At 33.6% G+C, this 22718-nt stretch overlaps 2 protein-coding genes and 1 long non-coding RNA gene across 3 annotated transcripts in view; 1 reads left to right on the top strand and 2 right to left on the bottom strand.

Annotated features, from left to right (window-relative positions):
• Positions 1 to 966: 966 nt before the first annotated feature.
• LOC144565995 (endochitinase EP3-like) lies at positions 967 to 3054 on the bottom strand. The gene is made up of 2 exons (XM_078315860.1): positions 2599 to 3054; positions 967 to 1482 (listed from the first exon to the last, which is right to left on the bottom strand). Exons 1-2 carry the CDS (start codon positions 2999 to 3001, stop codon positions 1076 to 1078), a joined length of 810 nt encoding a protein of 269 aa, XP_078171986.1. The 5' UTR covers positions 3002 to 3054; the 3' UTR covers positions 967 to 1075.
• A 5436-nt stretch (positions 3055 to 8490) lies between these two features.
• On the bottom strand, positions 8491 to 10532 carry LOC144565998 (endochitinase EP3-like). The gene is made up of 2 exons (XM_078315862.1): positions 10223 to 10532; positions 8491 to 9006 (listed from the first exon to the last, which is right to left on the bottom strand). Exons 1-2 carry the CDS (start codon positions 10500 to 10502, stop codon positions 8600 to 8602), a joined length of 687 nt encoding a protein of 228 aa, XP_078171988.1. The 5' UTR covers positions 10503 to 10532; the 3' UTR covers positions 8491 to 8599.
• LOC144566000 (uncharacterized) overlaps positions 9105 to 22718 on the top strand; it is a 58255-nt gene continuing 44641 nt past the window's right edge. Inside the window, exon 1 of the long non-coding RNA XR_013515098.1 lies at positions 9105 to 9206. This is a non-coding gene — a long non-coding RNA (uncharacterized LOC144566000). The remainder of the gene's footprint in view (positions 9207 to 22718) is intronic.

The following is a 22718-nucleotide window of genomic DNA, read 5'->3' as shown; positions in this document are numbered from 1 at the left end:
CAAGTGACTTATTAGGTCTTATACACACTGATGTATGTGGACCTATGAGTACTTGTGTAAGAAACGGTTATTCTTACTTTATCACGTTTATTGATAATGACAGTAGATACGGTTATGTCTATTTGATGAGACATAAGTCTGAATCCTTTGATAAGTTCAAGGAATTCAAGACTGAAGTAGAAAATCAATTAAACAAAAGTATTAAGGCTTTACGATCGGACCGTGGAGGCGAGTACTTGAGTTTTGAGTTTAAAACGTACTTAAAGGAATGTTGGATAATCTCACAACTCACGCCTTCGGGGACACTGCAGTGGAACTGTGTTTCTGAGAGAAGGAATCGAATTCTGCTTGACATGGTTCGTTCCATGATGAGTAACGCCACTCTTCTGAAATTATTTTGGAGACACGCACTAGAAACTGCAGCACAAACAGTAAACATGGTTCCATCCAAATCAGTAGAAAAGACTATGTATGAGTTATGGTTTGGGAAATCCCCAAATATGTCTTATCTTAAAATATGGGGTTGCGAAGTATTTGTCAAACGCCCAGCGTCTGACAAACTTGATCCCAAAGCTGACAAATGCTTTTTCGTAGGGTATCCTAAAGAAACAAAATGATATTACTTCTATTACCAGTCCGAGAACAAATTAGTTGTTGCTCGTCATAGTGTATTTTTGGAGAATGAGTTTCTCGCAAAAGGAAGTAGTAGTAGTAATGTAATACTTGAAAAAATTCAAGATACATTACACAATAATATATCTGAATCAGATCAGATAATACCACCACTTGATACTTCAGCTGATGAGCTTCTGGAAGTACCAAATCCACAAGTAGCTGTGGAAGAGGTTATAGTCCTGAGTCTTGTTTATAACAATTAATTAACAAATTCAAGATACAAATTCACAAATTCATACCTATTTAATTATGATAATTAATTAACAAAGATTATTCATCCAACTAAACCACTGTTTTTAATAGTAACATCTTTATTGCTCATCACAATAGCTAGCTAGTACTAGCTACAATTTATTCGTTACAATCTAAAAAACTTCTTCATAACATAATTAATTCTCTACTAACAAGTTAGATTCTGTCCCGGATCAACTCCAAACTGCTGGCAATAATCCTGATAATACCCGACACGTGCATTGACTGCTGCCGTGTTCCCACCGCCGCACTCGACCGCACCGTTGATCGCTTTGATAGTGGCCCCAAATCCATCTCCAATTACCGAGTGCACATTCTGCATCCAGAACCACAACGCGGCCATGAACGATGTATTCACGTTATTGGCGACAGTCTCAGGTGAACCCAGACCGTCAAACCCGATGCTCTCACCTGCTGGCCCGTAATTGTAGTTCCAAGAGAGTTGAAGTGGGCCCCGACCGTAGTACCCCTTGTTGGCAACACAGGGGTACTGTGTGTTGTTCTCATCGCAGTAGTCCTTTGATGCGCCGTCTATCTCCTCTATGTAGCAGAAATCTGCATTTTTCAATATTAACCTCGTCAAAAAAATTATTAGTTGGAAGAAAATTTTAGCTTGTGTGTAGTGCAGTAGTGACCTCATTGATTTTACAGGGCATAGAGCCATAGACTAAAGAATTTTTTTATATTTGGTTAGATAGAAGACCCTATTTATATTGGCTATGGTAATATTTATATTTAGGCATCGATTTGTGTTATGAATTTATATCTTCAAAATATTTTAAAGTTTAAATATTTCATCCCAACCATTAAACATGATATGTAGATATATTTTAAGACTAAATTTCAAAGAGCTAGAGGAATTAAAAATTGGTTATCTTTGTTGTAGGCCACTGTGCACAAAACAAACCGCAAAAATTTGAGGAAATTAAGTTGACAAACTTTTACATTATACACCTAACAGGTCTACTTCTCACTTGGTCAGAGAAGGCATGCTTATCTAGTTTTGAAATTGTATCACAAATAATTTTGATAATTACAGTTTTGCCATCAAGCCCATTATCTGCCGAAAAGTACGTACGTACTAGATAATTATCTCGCACAATTCTTTGACCTCGTAACCTCTAGTCAAAGATAATGAAAAAAATGTACATTTTGTACGTACTACAGAAACCAAAATAGTCAAAATTTCCAAAGTAATTATTACCATGAATCAAATTAACTAAATGAACTTTTGTAACTGTACCTCGTTGAGTTTTTTATTTTAAGAAAAAGAAGAAGATAATAATAATCAGCAAACTAAGCTTTCTGCATGTGTCTAGATATATAGTTTCACAAGTAGTGTTATATATTATCATCAAGTTAGCAAACCTCAGGCTGATTATATATGGAAATAATTAAATAGACAAGAACTTTTTTTTTCCATGTTGTATGAATGTATGAATTCACAAATTCACCATATATTTTATTTTAAAATAATTTTGTAGATCTAAAAATCTCTAAAATAACTATAAATGGTGTATGACGCAGCAAAAATCATCAGAACCTCTGAGATACTTCATGCAGTCTTGACTGATAAAATACTGTGAGGTACTTGATCAACTGAATTGCTATTTCATGATGCAACTTTTGTTCCAAAAAAGCAAATTAAATTGCAAGTATAAATGAACTTACGCCCAGTCTCATGTGTAACATGCGCAAAAAATGCGGCTATCTCCCTCTTCGAGTCGTCAGTTGTGCCAGTCTGTCCGAATGCCGGGTACGACCCGAGCGAAGACAGAAATGCATCACGTGTGTAAAACCCTTTGCCAGCACAACTGGCATCTGCCTGGCCAATGATACTATCAAAGAATGATTGTGTGACTATATCTGCCACTGACACGCCATTGGTCGGTGGTGAGGAGTAGCATGGGCCCTGTTGGCAGCCAGTGCCGCAAAAATCATTGCCAGTGCCACAGTAGCCGTACTTGCTGCAGCAGAGGCCATCTGAGCAGCCGCAATTTTGGCCGTTGATCGGGGTTAAGAGGGTGAGATAGAGAATTGTGGATAGCAGGAGGGGTTTTAGGAGAAATGCCATTGATTGATATTTTTTGTGTGAGAGATGAGAACTGAATGGTTATGCCTTATGTAGAGGAGAAGAGGTGAGAGTTTGGGGAGGGAAGAACGGTCAAAGTCAACGCATAACGGGTTTGGATCGAAATAGTTGGATTTTACTTTTGCGGTTAATTTGATTCACCTATTCGTTCAATAAGGCTCAACAGTGTAAAATGAAGGTGAATGGTACGATACATTGTGTTGTGACCAGTTGTGAGTAGCGGTTTCATTGGGCACAAATGTACGATACATTGTCTTGTGACTTGTGACATATCTCTTTCCGGAAGTAATTAAACGGGTTTGATTCGGGCCCGACCCATTATGGCTAGGGTGTACGAGTCCAAATAGCTGTCCTGCTCTTTTTCTTTTAGCTGTTCTGCTCCTTGTGGAAGCCATTCATGCGGCAATCTCTTTCACAAGCCACAATGCTCAATTTATTGCATGCGCGTTGAAAGATTTATTTACCTTTTGTCAAGTGTCGACTCAATGATTTAATATTTTTCCCGCAATAATAGATGGTTCTTTCAATGAAGAAATGGTTGCATATATATCCTCTGATTGTGGAACTGGTCAAGCTACTAGAAGTTGAAATGTGAAGTTTGAAAAATCAAAGTTGGTAATTTGGTATGAGAAAAAGAATGCACTAATCTTGACTTTCAAACTTTGCACAATTAATGACGATTTTACCCCCAGATTGTCAGTTTGGGATAACACTGCCGACCTGCAGGAAGCCAGGAACACACGCAGACACACAAAGGAAAAACAAAAGGAGGTGCTAATCTGAATGCTCAATTTACAAAATTGAGAGCTGACAAAATATTTTTTCATTACACCGATTATGCCCTCGTTTAATACTATTATTTTTTACTTTAAACTGAAACATTTGATTCATTCATAATACAGCTAGTCTTGTCCTATTCAAAAATCTCTCTTTGAGCAATGGAAATGAATCAAATTGTAGATCTTTCTCACATGTTCATTTAGTTCAATAATATATATATATATATATATATATATATATATATATATATATAGAGTTAGGCTGGGGTGCTATGGATAGCATAGTGGCCTCTATGCTACGGCTCAATATTCGAGTTTTCAAAATCCAAACGGTCGATCCGAACCGTTCATCTTATTCTCCATATTAATATCTGCTTGGAGACCAAATTTTATAATTTTCTGAATTTTTTTACTATTTATTAAGCCACTTTGAAAATCGCTAATCCAACGGTTTTACTGTTTTGTGCAGCCACCGTTGGATCAATAATTTTGTAAAATACTTAATAAATAGTAAAAAAATTCAGAAAAATGTAAAATTTGTTCTCCAAGCAGATATTAATATGGAGAATAAGATGAACGGTTCGGATCGACCGTTTGGATTTTAAAAACTCGAATATTGAGCCGTAGCATAGAGGCCACTATGCTATCCATAGCACCCCAGCCTAACTCTATATATATATATCAGGACTACTATAATATCACGCAAATTTTTTGGGATCCAATCTTCTATCTGTTAAGAGAAAATCTGAGCCGTTCATTCTATAGATCTCAGCCACTCATCAAAACAGATCTCAATCTCAGCCATTAAAAATAAATCATGATTTTATACATATGTTTCATGTAGTCAGACGTATAAAAGTCTAAATTTAATTTGAAATGTACACGCCACATAAAAAACTACATGATATATAATTGCTTCACTTAAACAAATAGAAAAATGCGTTTCCTCTGTCTTCGCTTCTTCCCAACGCGAATACGCGTCTCTTTTCTTTTTTTCAAACGACCGACCGTCTCCTTTTTCAATATGCCGCGTGAGAGAGAGAAGAGAGAAGATGGCGCCTCTAGGGTTTCCATTTCGCATCATGCGGACCCTCTAGGTTTCTATTTTGCGGCCATGGGGAACGACGATGACTCTGATGCAAGAGTTCCTCAGAGAGACGGCCACTTGCTACCCTCCCTCAACGACGTGTTGCTTGCCTCGACATCTGCTAGCTAAGATGTCATTTTCGGAGCACACATGCAGTAAGCCTCTCGAAATTATGAAATCAGTAATTTGGGCAAATTTGTCGCAGGAGTAAAGTATTTTCCCTTTGTTTCTCTTTTTGATTTCTCCATTTTTTTTACTGGTTTCTTTTTATTTTTATTGGGATTTTTTTTACTGGTTTTGTTTTGTTGATTCTTAGTTTGTAGCTTTTGGATTCCAATTTAGTTGTTTACGATTCTGAAATCCAAATAAGAAATCTGATCAGAAATTCAAATAAGAAATCCAGCCACACAATTCAATAGAGGACACAAAAACAAATAAAATAATGGAGGTGGAATGATTTTGAGCATTTTCTGAAGTATAAGGATATGATAGAGGATTCTACAGGATGGTTATTGTATATTTGTGAGATCACCACCCATAAAACCTTGAGATTTTATTATCTGTAATTGCAGGGTAAGATTTCAAGAGAGGAGATTGCACAGATATGCATAGCAGCGCTAGATAGCCCAAATGCTTGTGACAAGACTTTCATGGTCAAGCAAATACTGTTACAAAGAAACTTTATAAGATTTGAGTATGGTGTTTCAGATATGTATATCTTGAAAGGCTGAACCTAACTGGAACTTTGTATTGGCACTAGCTAGCTTAATACCGGCAGAAACAACAATTACTTAAAAAACAAATGGTATGTTGTTGGAGGGTCATTTTTTAATAGATTTCTACTCTCAACCACATCACTTTTCCATTGGGTGGTGCTGGTTTACAAGACCTTGTACCAGTGTTATATATGTTGTACGTTGTTATAAAGCATTTTGATTTTGGTATTTGCTGATAGAAACTCCATAAACTGAATTGTGAATTACTTTCAAATTTTAGAAGGCCTTATCAATTTGAAATATGTGGTAAATACTTCTTGTTAGAGGGGCTTAAGCACAAGTTTGTATAATTGGCTTGGTATGGATTCGACTGAAATCAAATTGGTAAATTGGGAATATAAATGGTTGGGTCTATGCAAGTAGTTATAAATAAATTAAAACTGAAATGAGTCTTGAGTGCTTTGATTTGATTTGAGACTTTAATTTAATTTAGTGGATTTTTTATAATATTTGTTTGGACAGCTTCTAAGCCGAGAATAAGAAAAAAATATTGGGCTTAGACTCTGTTCTGGTTTGGTTAAGAAAATGAAAAGAGATTTAATTAAGCATATCATTAGTATTTATAAGCATGCATAATAGAGTTTTTCTTTGTAAATTTCAGTATAAGCATCTCATTAGTATTTATAAAAAAAAATGCATGATAATAGGGTTTTCTTTGTAACAGCATGCATGTAATGCTATGCCCTTTGTTTAATTCATATTTTTATATCATATCTACATTGAGTCTGTCCTCTTGAGTGTTTAAAGGCCAACAGATCGCAAGAAAATCAAAGAAAGTGATCAAAATAATATTTCAATCCCCGTTCCAACGCACGAGCACTTAACTAGTGTATATATATATATATATATATATATATAGAGTTAGGCTGGGGTGCTATGGATAGCATAGTGGCCTCCCGCGCTACGGCTCAATATTCAAGTTTTCAAAATCCAAACGGTCGATCCGAACCGTTCATTGTTTAATCCATATTGAAATGTGCTTGGAGACCAAATTTTACATTTTTTGGAATTTTTTTGCTATTTATTAAGATGGTTTCAAAATCGCTGTTTTTATTAAAATTCTGCACCACTGGAAAACAGCGATTTCAAACCATCTTAATAAATAGCAAAAAAATTCCAAAAAATGTAAAATTTGGTCTCCAAGCACATTTCAATATGGATTAAACAATGAACGGTTCGGATCGACCGTTTGGATTTTAAAAACTTGAATATTGAGCCGTAGCACGGGAGGCCACTATGCTATCCATAGCACCCCAGCCTAACTCATATATATATATATATATTTGACTCTGATCGCAAGAAAGCTTATGAAAATGAACTTAATGTTGATGATGAGACTGTATATTTACTAGTTTTCGTATAATTGATTATTCGAAGACCAATTGTGATTTACACTAATTAAGTACTCGAATGCCATGAATTTATTTGACGTTTTTTTAAACCAAAATCTGAATTATATTTTGCAGGCAGCAAAATGATAGGTGTTCCTTGCTTATTAAAATCTTATTGTTATAATGAATTGCCTATTGTATATTTGCGTCCAATTCTTGTTGATCAAATTTGAAAAAAAAAATATATTTAGGCATAATTCTTCTTATATAAACCAAAATTTTTTATGCTAAAAAGATTACTACATTGTATATAATGTTGAATGTGGATTATCTTGTAAATTAAAAATAGATTTGAGCAATATTGTGGATTACTTCCGAATACTATCAAATAATTCGAGTTTGTAATAGTTCCATATATCACTATAATATATACTTAGTAACTTAGTTCTTTCGTAGTTTTTTGTATAAAGTATATTAGTGAAAAAAAATATAGTGAAATGCTAAATATCGAGGTCCTCTTTGAACCTAATTTAGTGCTCTCTAAATATAAAGTTTGAACCTAAAGCAATATGTTGTGACTCAACTTTTAAAGTTTTATTAGTGCTCTCTAAACATATTGATATTTGTTTATAACCTGTGCAAAAAATACAAAATAAGCAGCAATTCATCATTTTTTAGAGTGTAAAAGAATTTAAGTGTTTCCTATAAAAGACTTAGGCACAAATGGAATTAAAAAGAGTAGAGAATATTAAAGATTTCAAAATAACGGTAAATTTGGAGCTAAAATGTAAAAGTTATCTCTGCTTTCGAAGTTTATATTTTTTTGCACTCAAAATAGCAGCTCCCAAAAAAATGGAGACAGAAAAAATAACATAAAATTTGAATGATGCATAATACCGGCTCTAAATTTGCTGCCATAATTGCTACTATTACATAACAATTTAAATTATTTTGTTTTTAGCAAAATAAAGAGTTTAGCTCTTGTTTGATAATTTTTTTTAAGAAAACAAAGTTTAGGTGATGCACTTAAACCTGATACAAAATGAGAATGAAAAATGACTCAAAACAGCAATCTAAATTCTTCGGTATAAATCAAACATGCCAAATGATTTTTTTATGAATAGTTCTTTGATGTAGGTGTAATGTGAAGCTGACTATTCAGATCATGTGTTATAGTTGTATCATAATGACAACTATAGGGAGGTGCAGACTTAGTTTCATAAATTTGATCAAATAATGAAAAACATAATTTTAAGTGATATCTCTTTTATAAATGAACAATTCAAGAATTAGTATGACAATGCAAATGTGTTTGTTTTTATGTAGATCAATCATTTCATAATCCAAAATTTTAGTCTAGTCGTCCTTAATTTGGAATAAAGTTTTTATGTAGATCAATCATTTTTATGTAGATCCAAAAATTTTATGTAGATCAATCATTTTATTAATTACGACAATTAATTAAAAAAAAATTATCCATCCAACTAAACCACTGTTTTTAATAGTACGTACCATCTTTATTGCTCATCACAATAGCTAGCTAGTAGCTACAATTTATTCATTACAACCTAAAATTCTTCTTCATAACATAATTAGTTCTCTACTAATTAACAAGTAAGATTCTGTCCCGGATCAACTCCAAACTGCTGGCAATAATCCTTATAATACCCGACACGTGCATTGACCGCTGCCGTGTTCCCACCGTTGCACTCGACTGCACCGTTGATCGCTTTGATAGTGGCCCCAAATCCATCTCCAATTACCGAGTGCACATTCTGCATCCAGAACCACAATGCGGCCTTGAATGATGTATTCACGTCATTGGCGACAGTCTCAGGCGAACTCAGACCGTCAAAGCCGATGCTCTCACCTGCTGGCCCGTAATTGTAGTTCCAAGTGAGTTGAAGTGGGCCCCGGCCGTAGTACCCCTTGCCGGCAACGCAGGGGTACTGTGTGTTGGTCTTGTTGCAGTAGTCCTGTGATGCGCCGTTTATCTCCTCTATGTAGCAAAAATCTGCATTTTTCAATATTAACCGCGTCAAAAAAATTATTAGTTGGAAGAAAATTTTAGCTTGTGTGTAGTGCAGTAGTGGCCTCATTGATTTTACAGGGCATTAAACATGATATGTAGATATATTTTAAGACTAAATTTTATATTTTTAAGAATATTTTTATTATTTTCTTAGATGGGTACCTATCTAAGAATTTGCAAAGGTGCATGCGTGCGCAATTGGTGCCATGTTGACTTTTCAAAGAGAGGAATTAAAAATTGGTTTTGTTGGAGGCCAGCACACAGACGAATTAAAAATTGGTTATCTTTGTTGTAGGCCCGTAGCACACAAAAGAAACCGCAAAAATTTGTGGAAATTAAGTTTACAAACTTTTACATTATACACCTAATAGGTCTACTTCTCACTTGGTCAGAGAAGGCATGCTTATCTTTGTAATTGTATCACAAATAATTTTGATAATTACAGTTTTGCCATCAAGCCCATTATCTGCCTAAAAGTACGTACTAGATAATTATCTCGCACAATTCGTTGACCTCGTAACCTCTAGTCAAAGATAATGAAAAAGATGTACATTTTGTACGTACTACAAACCAAAATGGTCAAAATTTGCGAAGTAATTACTACCATGCATCAAATTAACTGAATGAACTTTTGTAACTGTACCTTGTTGAGTTTTTTATTTTAAGAAAAATAAGAAGATAATAATCAGCAAACTAAGCTTTCTGCGCGCATGTCTAGATATATAGTTTCACAAGTGTTATTAATATTATCATCAAGTTAGCAAACCTCAGGATGATTATGGAAATAATTAAATAGACAAGAACCTTTTTTCATTCTAATACATCTCCCCCCGTGACTTCTTAATTTTTTTTATCGGATGATGTGACTGATGTCATATAATAAACTAACTGCTTGTTGTTCCGGATAACCTTTTTTTTTCTTTTTCTTTTTTCCATGTTGTATGAATGTATGAATTCACAAATAGTACCATCACAAATTCACCATATATTTTATTTTTAAATAATTTTGTAGATCTAAAAATCTCTAAAATAACTATAAATGGTGTATCAGCAAAAATCATCAGAACCTCTGAGATACTTCATGCAGTCTAACTGATAGCATACTGTGAGTGAGGTACTTGATCAACTGAATTGCTATTTCATGATGCCAATTTTGTTCCAAAAAAGCAAAATAAATTGCAAGTATAAATGAACTTACGCCCAGTCTCATGTGTAACATGCGCGAAAAATGCGGCTATCTCCTTCTTCGAGTCATCGGTTGTGCCAGTCTGTCCGAATGCCGGGTACGACCCGAGTGAAGACAGAAATGCATCACGTGTGTAAAACCCTTTGCCAGCACAACTGGCATCTGCCTGGCCAATGATACCATCAAAGAATGATTGTGTGACTATATCTTCCACCGACACGCCATTGGTCAGGGTTAAGAGGGTGAGATAGAGAATTGTGGATAGCAGGAGGGGTTTTAGGAGAAATGCCATTGATTGATATTTTTTGTGTGAGAGATGAGAACTGAATGGGTATTCCTTATGTAGAGGAGAAGAGGTGAGAGTTTGGGGAGGGAAGAAACGGTCAAATTCAACTCATAACGGGTTTGGATCTAAATAGTTGGATTTTACTTTTGCGTTTAATTTGATTTACCTATTCGTTCAATAAGGCTCAACAGTGTAAAATGAAGGTGAATGGTACGATTCATTGTCTTGTGACTAGTGTTGTAAATAACGGTATGTGGTCATTGGACAAACAGAGTACTGGCAAATGATTAATCGAAAATAATCGGTTATAATCGAAAATAATCGGCCGATTAATTAAAAAAACCTGTCACAATTTGATCACCGTTAATGACTAATTCGTCAATTAATCGGTCTAAACGGATGTTTTTTACAACACTACTTGTGACATCTCTTTCCGGAAGTAATTAAACGGGTTTGATTCAGCCCTGACCCATTAAGGTTAGTGTGTACGAGTCCAAATAGCTGCTCTTAGGGGTGCACAAAAAGTTCACGACTTGAAACTCTGTTTGGAATTAATTCGGATTCAACTCGCTAATAACTCGAGTTTACTGACTCGGTTGATTTATGAGTCGAATTCAAGTTACCTCCAACTCGGTTGGACTCACACCAAACTCTAATCCATATATTCCTAATTTTGGCCTCCCCAAAACCTTATACATGTTTCCCACAATCTAGCTAGTGTATTGCTGCTTGAAACTAAAAAAAAAAAAAAATCACCGCTTATCAAACGACTAAATCTTATATGTTCGGTAATTTTTAATTATGTACTATTTTAGTATTTTCGTAATTCTTAATTATGTATTGGCTATTATCTCATTATGTATTGTCTTTAATTATGTATTATTTTAGTAAAATATGTAATATTTCTTTTGTTATGAATAAATTAGATTGGTATGAGTTATGAGTTATGTAATATTATTTTAGTAAACATTATGTATTGTCTTTTGTTATGAGTTATGAGTCGACTCGCCTCGACTCGAGTTGCTCATGAGTTGATTCCAAATTGAAGTTTCTGACTCGGAACTGAATTAGCAACTCGGACTCAACTCGACTCATGAGCAGCTCAGCTCCTTGTGGAAGATGTTCATGAGGCAATCACTTTCACAAGCAACAACGCTCCTTTTATTGCATGCGTGTTGAAAGATGTATTTACTAGGGTATTGAAAACGGGCCGGGCAGGGTAGCACGCGACGGGCAACGGACGGGCACGAATGACACGGGTTGGGTAGCACGGGTTTTGTTTTCAAAAACCCTACCCGGCCCATCTCAATCCCCCGGGTAGCACGGATAGGCGAGTTGCACGGGTCCGGTCCGGATCAGTTTTTTTGTTATTTTTCTTTTTAAACCAATAAAATATAAATTAAAATTCATTTGACATGGTTGCATATTTGAACTCAATAATTTTTGTTATAATAAAATATAAATCAAAATTACGAATTATTTTAAAACAATCTTGCTTAAATCAAATACTTATACATAATACCTAATAGATGTACAGAAACACATATAAAAAAATTTCAGAAAAAATAGTTTTTTTTTTTTTACATCTTATATAGTCAAATAATACTTATACTGTTATACATATCATTTTTATAGACTTTCATTATTATATACCCCTTCAAATTTATAAAACATTTTTGGACTGTTCATTTTCATGTGGGAAATCAATGGTCGATCTGCAATAAAATCTTTCCAAATCTGTTTTAAAATAATCAAGGAAGAACATTAAACGTAACCAATATAAAAGTTCGAAAGTTTTATTATGTATGGACTTCGATCCAACACGAAGTGTTTATGACCATACGATACTTCAATTTTCAATCAACTAGATGGATGGGTAAATAAAAATAAAATTTGATCAAACTTGGATACAAGACAGTAAATGTAGTGCTTTTTAATTTAAATGGTTCCGATCGACCAACATATGATATATTCTCGTTCTTCTTCATTAACTCATCAAACAAGAGTTTATGTTTCATGTTCATGCATAGAAGATGTGAGTAATGTAAGCAACATACATGTAATGCTATTTAATTTAATGTGTCAAAAATCATTTAATTAAGTATTTAATAACATTAATTATTGTATAAATTTAATTAATATATGTATAATATAATATATGTATATATAATATAATATATGTATATATAATATAATTACATATAATTATATATAATTTAGGTTGTTTTACAATTGATATATATCTATTTTATTATTAAGCATGTTGGGTGTCCGATCCGCCAACGGCTACGATTGAAAGATAAAATTTCAAATTTAATCTCAACCCTCTGATCACATTATTCATCTTCTTTTGATTAAATACATATGAATAATATGTAGAAGTCTAAATTTAGTTAAAAACATACTCGCTATACGTAATGACACACGATACATTACAATTAAAATTGAACATACACCAAAAATATAGCAATGTATTTATTTTTTTCCTCATTTCTGACTTTCCTTACTTCTCTTTTGTTTCTATACATATCATTTATTAGAGAATTTATATATTAAGATCATCTAACGATAGAATGAAAATTTATATATTAAAAATTTTGTGCCATACAAATCACCCCATTTTATTTTCATATTTTTTAATTTTGTTTCTACACCGACGGTCCAGAGAAAATCAAGAATCAAAAGCTTATTTTTTCAAATTAACTTGATAATTCTTAGTTCTTTGTGTCCCTCTTATTATCTCTTATTATTTGGTTGAAAAACTATATTTTGCTTAACGTTATTAAACAATGTATATATTAATGCTTTTTTGTGTTCGAGGAAATGTCTGAACTAAAATAATACATAATTTATTGTTGATTCATAGATTGGCACTTAGATTATTAACTTATTTATCACTTAGATTATCACTTAACATTCCGAAAAATTAATTTATAATTATCTATACTTACAATTTTATTTTATAATATAATAAAGATTATAACTATTTTGGTAACGCATTTTATTCAAAATTATATTGCTTTTAAAAAAATAGAGAAATAAAACCGTAAATGATTTTTATTTCCTAAATTATTGAAGTCGCCATTTTTATTTGATTCTCTGAATCATTAATTTTGTTGCATCTAATTTTATTTAGGAAGAAATGCCAACGTTAAAATTTTATTTTATTGTATTAATTATTTCCTCTGATTCAACACACATAAGTTCATATAAAATATTATAAACAGATTATTAATACTTTAATTTGATAATTGATACAAATAAATAATATTTCAATGTGATAAATGATAAACACCAGATTTATTTCTATTCATATCTATTTCAAATGTAATATAAAATAAGCAAATTTTTTGATGAGGCGTGTCTCTCATACACCTGAAATTTCTGCCTCCTCACCTCTTTATATCCACTCATCTTTTTATTTAGTCGTTTAATTCTTATGCAACTATTCTAATAACATTAGGGTTTAAAAAAATGTATGTTTGTTTGCACTATCACTAATTGATATACATTTTTCAAGGAAACAAACTTATATTATTATTTTCGTCAGGATCTGAAGCAAATGACATTCATAGAAGGTTATTGAACTAAAGCGATCATATGTTGTTGTTTCTTTTAATATTATTTAATATTCACCTCTTTGTTCAATTTTAATGTTCAATTTTACAATATATTCCGTTGCAACGCACAGGTCTGATACTAGTAATATAATTATATAAATCCAAAAAGTGATCGTACACGCAAATTCGACTTTCTTAGCCAAAGTTATGCCTGTTTAAATTTTTTTCGAAAGCTAAACTTTGAAAATTCATAACTAATTGTAGAAAAATTCAAATAAATTGAAATTTGTGTTAATTCTGTGTATTTTTGAATGCTTTACGTGCTGGTATAATTACTTTTGCAGTTTGGTCCCTGTATCAGTCCAGACTTGCTTATTTACTAGCAGAGGTCAAATTTGATATACATATACATATATTATACATGAGGAGGGTTCAAATGCCTCCATGTTTTTGTGCCTCCATCTCTCTCCATTATTTTCAAAGTTCAAACAGTCGATCCGAACCGCTCAACCTAACCTCCATACTAAAATATGTTTGGAGACCAAATTTTATATTTTTAGGAATATTTTTACTATTTTTTTAGATAGGTACAAAAATACTGTTTTTAGATGGTTCAGATTTACTGATTTTGTACCTATCTAAAAAAATAGTAAAAAAATTCCTAAAAATATAAAATTTGGTCTCCAAACATATTTTAGTATGGAGGTTAGGTTGAGCGGTTCGGATCGATTGTTTGAACTTTGAAAATAATGGAGAGAGATGGAGGCACAAAAACATGGAGGCATTTGAACCCTCCTCACTATACATATATATACACACATATTATATTATATATACATATATGAGGTTGGCTACTCTACTTACATAAGCATATGAGGGTATATGCTTATAAGTCAATTTGTTGTTTTCAAAATTCACTCAATCTGAACCAAATTTTACATTTTTCTGAATTTTTTTAACTATTTATTAAGCCACTTTGAAAATTACTGATCCAACGGTGTCTTCTGATTTTACTGTTTTGTTAAGCCACCGCTAGATCAACGATTTTCAAAGTGGCTTAATAAATAGTAAAAAAATTCATAAAAATGTAAAATTTGGTCTCCAAGCACATTTTAATATAGAGATCACATCTAGTGGTTCAGATCGACTTTTTGGATGTTGAAAACGAAAAAATGACTTATAAGCATATACCCTCATATGCTTATGTAAGTAGAGTAGCCAACCTCTACATATATATACAAATATTATACGAGGAGGGATCAAGTTACAACAATTTTTGTGTTACAACAACTATTTTCTACATTTTCAAAGTCCAAATCATTGATCCAAACCATTAGATGTGATCTTTACAATAAAATGTGCTTGGAGACCAAATTTTACATTTTTTGGAATTTTTTTACTATTTATTAAGGGAAGCAGCTTGGGTCTGATGCCCATTGGACCCAAAGTGGTTCCAATGGGTTCGGTAACCGTCGGATCTGCTTTAGGATTCGCGCCCGCAATTTTGCGTCTGCTTTAAAATCCGTATACACGAATCCTAAAGCAGATCTGACGGTTACCGAACCCATTGAAACCACTTTGGGTCCAATGGGCATCAGACCCAAGCAGATCTCTTTATTAAGATGGGTACAAAATTTAATGGTCTGAATTTGACTAGTTTTTGTACCCATCTTAATAAATAGTAAAAAAATTCCAAAAAATGTAAAATTTAGTCTCCAAGGACATTTTATTGTAGAGATCATATCTAACTGTTTCGATCGACGATTTGGACTTTGAAAATGGTTGTTGTAACTTCTTGTAACTTGATCCCTCCTCATATTATATTATATAGAGCAAAACTAGGATGTGTTGTGCTCACCAAGAGAGATTGGTGAGCACACCTCCAAATGACTATTGGATTGATTCCGAAATATGAATCCAAACCGTTGAAATCCAAGTATTTCGTGAGTGATGCATGTACATCAAAAATTTTAAAGTTTCGAATTCATTAAGTACATGGTCAAGCGGTCAAAACAATGATGAAAAATTAATACATAAAACAATTAAAAAAATAATTTATAAAATGTTCATTGTTTTGACCGCTTGACCATGTGCTAAATGAATTCCGAACTTTAAAAATTTTGCATGTACATGCATCACTCACGAAGTACTTGGATTTCAACGGTTTAGATTCGTAGTTCGGAGTCAATCTGATAGTCATTTGGAGGTGTGCTCACCAACCCCTCTTGGTGAGCACATCACTCCCTAGTTTTGCTCATATTATATATACATATATTATATTCCTCCCTCTCATTTTTTTTCTGTTTTTTTTTTCTTTTTAAACCAATAAATCAAAATTCATTTAAACTAAACTCATTTGACACTAGTTGCATATTTGAAAATAATTTTTGTTATAATAAAATATAAACCAAAATTACGAATTATTTTAAAATCTGTCAGAAAAAAATACGATCATTTTATGTGTTTTGAAAAAAAAATATAAAGACAGGATTTTATTAAATTAAAAAGGACTGGGATTAAATAATTTGATCCTGAAGGGGCTTACATTTAGAAAATAAACATATATGTTTAGATCATGTACAACAGTGATGTCTCGTTTCCTTGGCTGTTTGGTTTACATTCCATCAATTTAATTACTTAAATTGATATTTGGTATACATATAATTCTCCCTCAACTCCATTTAATAAAACAACATAATTTCCAATTTATTTAAAAAAAGAAATAAACTAATTTTTATGCAATTGAATAATTCATCAATGAAATAACGAGATGTATTGATTTAATATATAGTTCATAAAATAAGAAAGCTAAGAAATAATTTATGAACAAAGTAATATATAGTGTATTGAAATTATTAAAATATATAGTGTATTGAAAATATATTGAAGAATATATTGCAATTATTAAAATAGTGTATCTGAAAATTGTATATAAAATATTCCAATATATTCTTCAATATAGTGTATCTGAAAACATATGTTCGTTGGAATGAAAATATATTGCAGAAAGCTGTGGCAGTTATTAAAAAGCAGATGCAATTTTATTTTATTTTTTTATCATGAGATCAATTGCAATTATTAAAATATAAATAGATTGTAACATAATTATGCATGTTAGTCTTTATATTTCAGATAGACTTGATGCTCAATTGCTCAGTGATACTAAAATAAGAAAAAGGAATTGCAATTTTTTTTTTATCCATAAAGTCTGATTTTAATTCGTGGCATATTTATTTTAAGGAAATTTTATAAGAAAATGTATCGGTTACTGTTACAAAAATAGCGTGAAAATTAATATTTTTTCCGGCTATAAAGTTGGATCAAATAAGAATGAATTTGGTACCAATATATTCTTCAATGTAGGTTTTACCATTTTGTTTGGGGGAAAATTTTTGAAAAAAATTTGAATTTGGATCCGGGCATAATGGTTTGGGAGTACGGGTAAGGCGGATAGGCTGGTTCGGGCGGAGAGTTCAGCGGGTAGACGGTCCGGACCGGGCGAGTACGGGTTCACCATGGTCCGGATAATCACGGGTTGACTTCTAAAAGACCGGTCCCGATCCGTTTTAACTCGTACCTAGGTTACCCGTGTACTCGTGTCAAACCCGGGCATGATCCGGTCTGATCGGGTATGAGTCACGGGCAGACCGGACCGGGTTTGAAACCCGGGGGTAATTTCAATAAACTAGTATTTATCTCAAGTGTCAACTCAAAGATTTAGAGGAGATATTTTGACATTTAATATCTTCCCCTGTTAGTTTGGTACTTGCCATCTAACCATCAAAAAAAAAAATATCTTCCCCAAAATTACCGATGGTTCTTTCAACGAAGAAATAGCATATCCTCTGATTGCGGAACTGGTCAAGCACTCAAGCTACTAGAAATTGAAATGTGAAGTTTGAAAAATCGAAGTTGGTAATTTGGTATTAGATAAGTATGCACTAATCTTGACTTCCAGACAAACAAAGCGCCCGGGCCTGATGGTTTCACCAATGAATTCTTCAAAAAATTCAAAGATATACTAATCCCGAATTTGATTGCCACCTATCAAAATATTTTGCAGAGTAACTCACCATCCTTATTCCCTCTCAATGATTCATACATTGCTTTAATAGCGAAGAAAAAATCATCAACCACTACAGACGATTTCCGACCCATCAGTTTAATAAACCAAGTGCAAAAGCTACTGTCAAAGACTTTAGCAAACAGGTTGAAAGGGGTAGTGCAAGATTTTATTTTACCAAGTCAGACGGGATTTCTACAAGGAAGATTCATTAATGAAGGGTTCCTTTACGCACAAGAATTAGTGAATATGGCAACTAAGCAAAAACAGAAAGTGGGTTTGTTTAAAGCGGACATATACAAAGCATTCGACACATTGTCATGGGATTTTCTTTTACAAATTCTCAAGGCAATGGGATTCCCGGAAGAGTGGACTGGATGGATCAAAGGAGTGATAGTACAGGGTTCTTCTAGGGTACGTATTGCTCAATTCGGTTGCGGGCAAGAAGATAGTGCTCAAACGGGGTCTCCGGCAAGGTGACCCAATGTCACCCTACCTCTTCATAATAGCCATGGATTTCTTAGCTAGATGGATGAAGAAATTAGTGTAAATGGAGCTCATTGTAACACCTTTCATAGGATGCCAACCATGCCTCTTATTTGCTGACGATACACTGTTCATTTTCACTCCAACGCAACAGCAGCTACAATTTCTTAGAATCATTCTAAAATTTTTTGCTAGCTTGTCAGGGCTAAGAGTTAACTTGCATAAATCTGAATTTCTGTCCACATGCGCTCCTCTTGAAGAAATTCAGGAACTGGCACGCATAATGGGATGCAATGCTGGAAAATTTCCATTTCAATACCTAGGCATGCCCCTCTCCAACAGAAAATTGCAAAGATTGCACTATATGCCCCTAATTCAAAAAATATCGAGCAAGTTGACAAAATGGAAAGCATCAATGCTATCCATTGGAGGCAGAGTTACATTGTTGAACGCAACATTAATGGCCATGCCGATATATATGATGCAAACTTTCATGTTACCGAAATGGGTTATACAAAAAATTGATCAGATTCGGAGAAAGTTTCTATGGCATGGACATAAGAATCAAGAAGCCAAATGTATGTGTTTGGCATCATGGGAAGTGGTTACAAGATCAAAAGAACTGGGAGGATTGGGGGTTAAAAATTTGGAAACAATGAACCATGCATTGTTGGCTAAGAAAATGTGGCAATGGCTACATGCTCAAAAGCCGGCATGGATGCAAATTGCACCATTGATTAACACTTCAATAAGGCCATGGAATATGTCATCAGCCTCTCCATTTTGGAAGGCACTGTCAAGAATTCGAGATTTCTTTCTCATCTCAGCTAGCTTCGAGCTGGGACAAGGCACACACATAAACTTCTGGATAGACCAGTGGATAGATATGCCGCTAAGAAATAAGTTTCCAAACTTATATCTGCACGTGCGGGAGAACCAACAAACGGTGCAGCAGGCACTACAAGACAATCAGTGGGAGGTGCATATCTCGGATAATCTATCATTACTGGCACAAGAAGAAAAGATTCAAATGATGCACGAATTGGCACATTACCATACAACACAAGAGCAGCGTGACACACCAAGATGGAAATGGACCAAGGAAGGTCAGTTCACGGTCAAATCTTGCTATCAGGCGATGGAGGAGGGTCCATATGTAAAAACGCACGTAAGCAAGATATGGATAATCAAGGCACCGATGAGAGTAATGGTATTTACTGTTGGGTTTTTGACGATTTAAACTCATTGATTTAGCTTAAGGTGCGGAAAAAGTAAAACAAAATTTTTTACATCTACCTTAAGCTACGGATTAAATGAATCAGGAAGATCCATTTAATCCTATTTACAGATCTACTCCATAATTGATTTTCTAAAGCTTTAAATCTATTTATCAATTAAATAGATTAATATAACATGTTTATACCTTGTTTCCAAATCACAGTTGGAATGCAGACCGAGCGAGAAGAGCCACACCAGGGAAGGAATCGACTCGGAGTATCACACGTGTGATACCTCTATCGGTTATCCACCAAGACTAACCGGAGAGCAGTTTATTTCTTCTGCCAGAAATACCGTAAACCGCAGAATTCTGCAGAAACACTATTCACCGAAAAGGGACAGATTAAATATATTTAAGACTCCAAGTTATCCCGTTTCACTTAAAAGCAAAACAAGAAATACCACAGAGTTTGCAAAAATATATTTTTCCGAATCTCGTAATAAACGAAACCGGGGAAGAGAGAAAAACCGATTAACGAAGTAATTAGATTAACACGTGAATTAGTAAGTTTTCTCTCTACCCTCACCCCTCTATTTATAGTGTTTTGAGGAGGTTCGCAAAAGACCGAAATACCCCTCAAAACAAATCTATTTACCAAAATACCTTGACACCTCATGCTTTAATATGTGAAATGACCAAAATACCCCTTCCACACTCTTCTCCATGCTTCTACACCCTAAGGTGTCATGCAAGGTGGCATAGGTGTGAAATGACAATTTTGCCCTTGGCCCATTAAGGCATGAATAGTAAAAGGCTTTGATTTTGGGTTTTGACTTTGGGCTTTTAATTTTAATTAAGGCTTTGATTATTTTTGGGCTTTTAAACCCATAATTCAAATCCATAATTAACAAATTAAAATCCAAATCAAATATATATAATTGTCATATACAATTATATTTCTTTTCGGTTGTTGTTAGGTAACTTTTATACAACGTAACGTGTACGTTTATAAATTAACCGTTGTTTCTGCTTGTCATTCTAAATGATATTTATAATTTAATTATATCACGTATAATTAATTATAACCATCTTAATATTAATTATAATCAATTTATAATTAATCAGTAAGATTCTCCGAGTAGCTCCTATATGGTGTGACCCAATAGGATCTGTATTATGTTGGTAAACAGAGTTAAAACCGTTTTAAGTTCTATAATCACGAGTGGTATCTGGCAACACATCATGACCATCCAATTACACAGATGATGCTGTACTGTACAATATCACGATCCAATAAACTATTTACTTGTGTCTGTTCTTCTGTCTTATAGCTATCAGATCAGTTTTAAGGTAGATGTGTGTCATCCTTGCTTACTGAATCTTTTCTTGATCTTGAGTAGATTATCAAATAGAATTACTCTTGTAATTATACCGCATGCAGATAATCTAACTCTACCAAGGGGCCCAGTGATGCTATAGCTCATATAGAGATACGAGGGAGAAATAGTATTCTTGGCAGACTATCACTTCCTCAGCTAAGCTATACATATGAAAATGCTACCGTTATGACTGCTTTTTACGGACAGCGGTAAATAGCAATCACACATACATATTTCTCAGTGGGAACGATAAATACCTCATACTTTAGAACGTGACACTGAATGAAAACATAAATGACACAAACACAATTCTATTTAATGTCTCATTCGGGGTCTGTCAAATACCATGTTCCTAGAACATGTATCTATGTGATTAAAATGACATCTCGTGTCAGGTGGTTTGTAAAACTTAACCATCTTTTAATCCACATACTAACTTTATAGCGGTAATTAGTGTTCCTGCTAATTACCTTGGTCAGTGACCTTTTAAGAGTATATATCATCTATATTATGGAGTTTCACAATTTCAGTCATGAACTCGAAATGATCCATAAATGCAATAATACTCAAGGCAACAGAATGATATATAAATAAACATTCAATTCATGAACAAAGCTTTATGATAATTTATCGTATTATTGACTTCTAGATTATTACAAACTAACATTTACTTGGTTATTAATGAGAAATAAAATTCTCACTATTGACAATCTCATGGCAAGAGGATGGCAAATGGCAAATATGTGTTATATGTGTAGAAGCCAATCTGAATCCGTTCAACATTTATTTGGAAATTGTACAATTGCGGTACAGGTGAGACAAACCTTGAGGCAGATTAGAACAACCATACCACAGGGTGCAGCCTTTGATAGAGGGAAATTTAAATGGGTGTTGACAAAAGAACCAGATCTCATTCTTAGACAAGTGCAAATCACATTTTGTTTTGTGCTATGGAGAGAAAGGTGTGCTAGAGTTTTTAGACAACAAAATCAGACAACAAGGCAGATTTCTGCACAGATCATACAGGAATTTGATGCGTGGTTCAGACAGCAACAACAAGTGCAGCAGCAAGTGCCGCAACAATAGACTGTCATTTAAATTTAATTTTCTTATTCCTTTTTCCATTATGTTTTATTTACTTTGACATTTTCCTTTGGAACCTTTTATTTGTAATACTGGACACCACTGGTGTCATTTTAATCAATGAAATATAGAGGCATCGACCTCTGCATTTCTTCTTCAAAAAAGAAAACAAATCTTGACTTCCAGACTTTTCACAAATAATCACGATAATACCCTAGATTGTCGGTATAACAGTGCTGACCTGACACGGAAATAAATCTCCTGTGATTCTAAAGGGATTGCAGGACCCTGTTATTCCATATCTATCTATTTGTCTGTTTAGAGATTCGTGCATACAAAATAAGTATTATTGAGATTTGTCCATTTCAAAAAGTGAAAGGTTAGATTTGGAATCGCAGGATCCTGCAATCTCTTTAGAATCACAGCAGATTT

The sequence above is a fragment of the Carex rostrata genome, chromosome 15 (assembly GCF_964058835.1).
Source record: "Carex rostrata chromosome 15, lpCarRost1.2, whole genome shotgun sequence".
Taxonomy (NCBI): Eukaryota; Viridiplantae; Streptophyta; class Magnoliopsida; order Poales; family Cyperaceae; genus Carex; species Carex rostrata.
This window is presented reverse-complemented; position numbering and strand designations above follow the sequence as displayed.

Coding starts and splice junctions, on each gene's coding strand:
- LOC144565995 (XM_078315860.1), bottom strand. CDS start 3,001: ATGGCATTTCTCCTAAAACCCCTCCTGCTATCCACAATTCTCTATCTC. Junction 1,483..2,598: donor TGTTACACATGAGACTGGGC/GTAAGTTCATTT, acceptor TGAAAAATGCAG/ATTTCTGCTACATAGAGGAG.
- LOC144565998 (XM_078315862.1), bottom strand. CDS start 10,502: ATGGCATTTCTCCTAAAACCCCTCCTGCTATCCACAATTCTCTATCTC. Junction 9,007..10,222: donor TGTTACACATGAGACTGGGC/GTAAGTTCATTT, acceptor TGAAAAATGCAG/ATTTTTGCTACATAGAGGAG.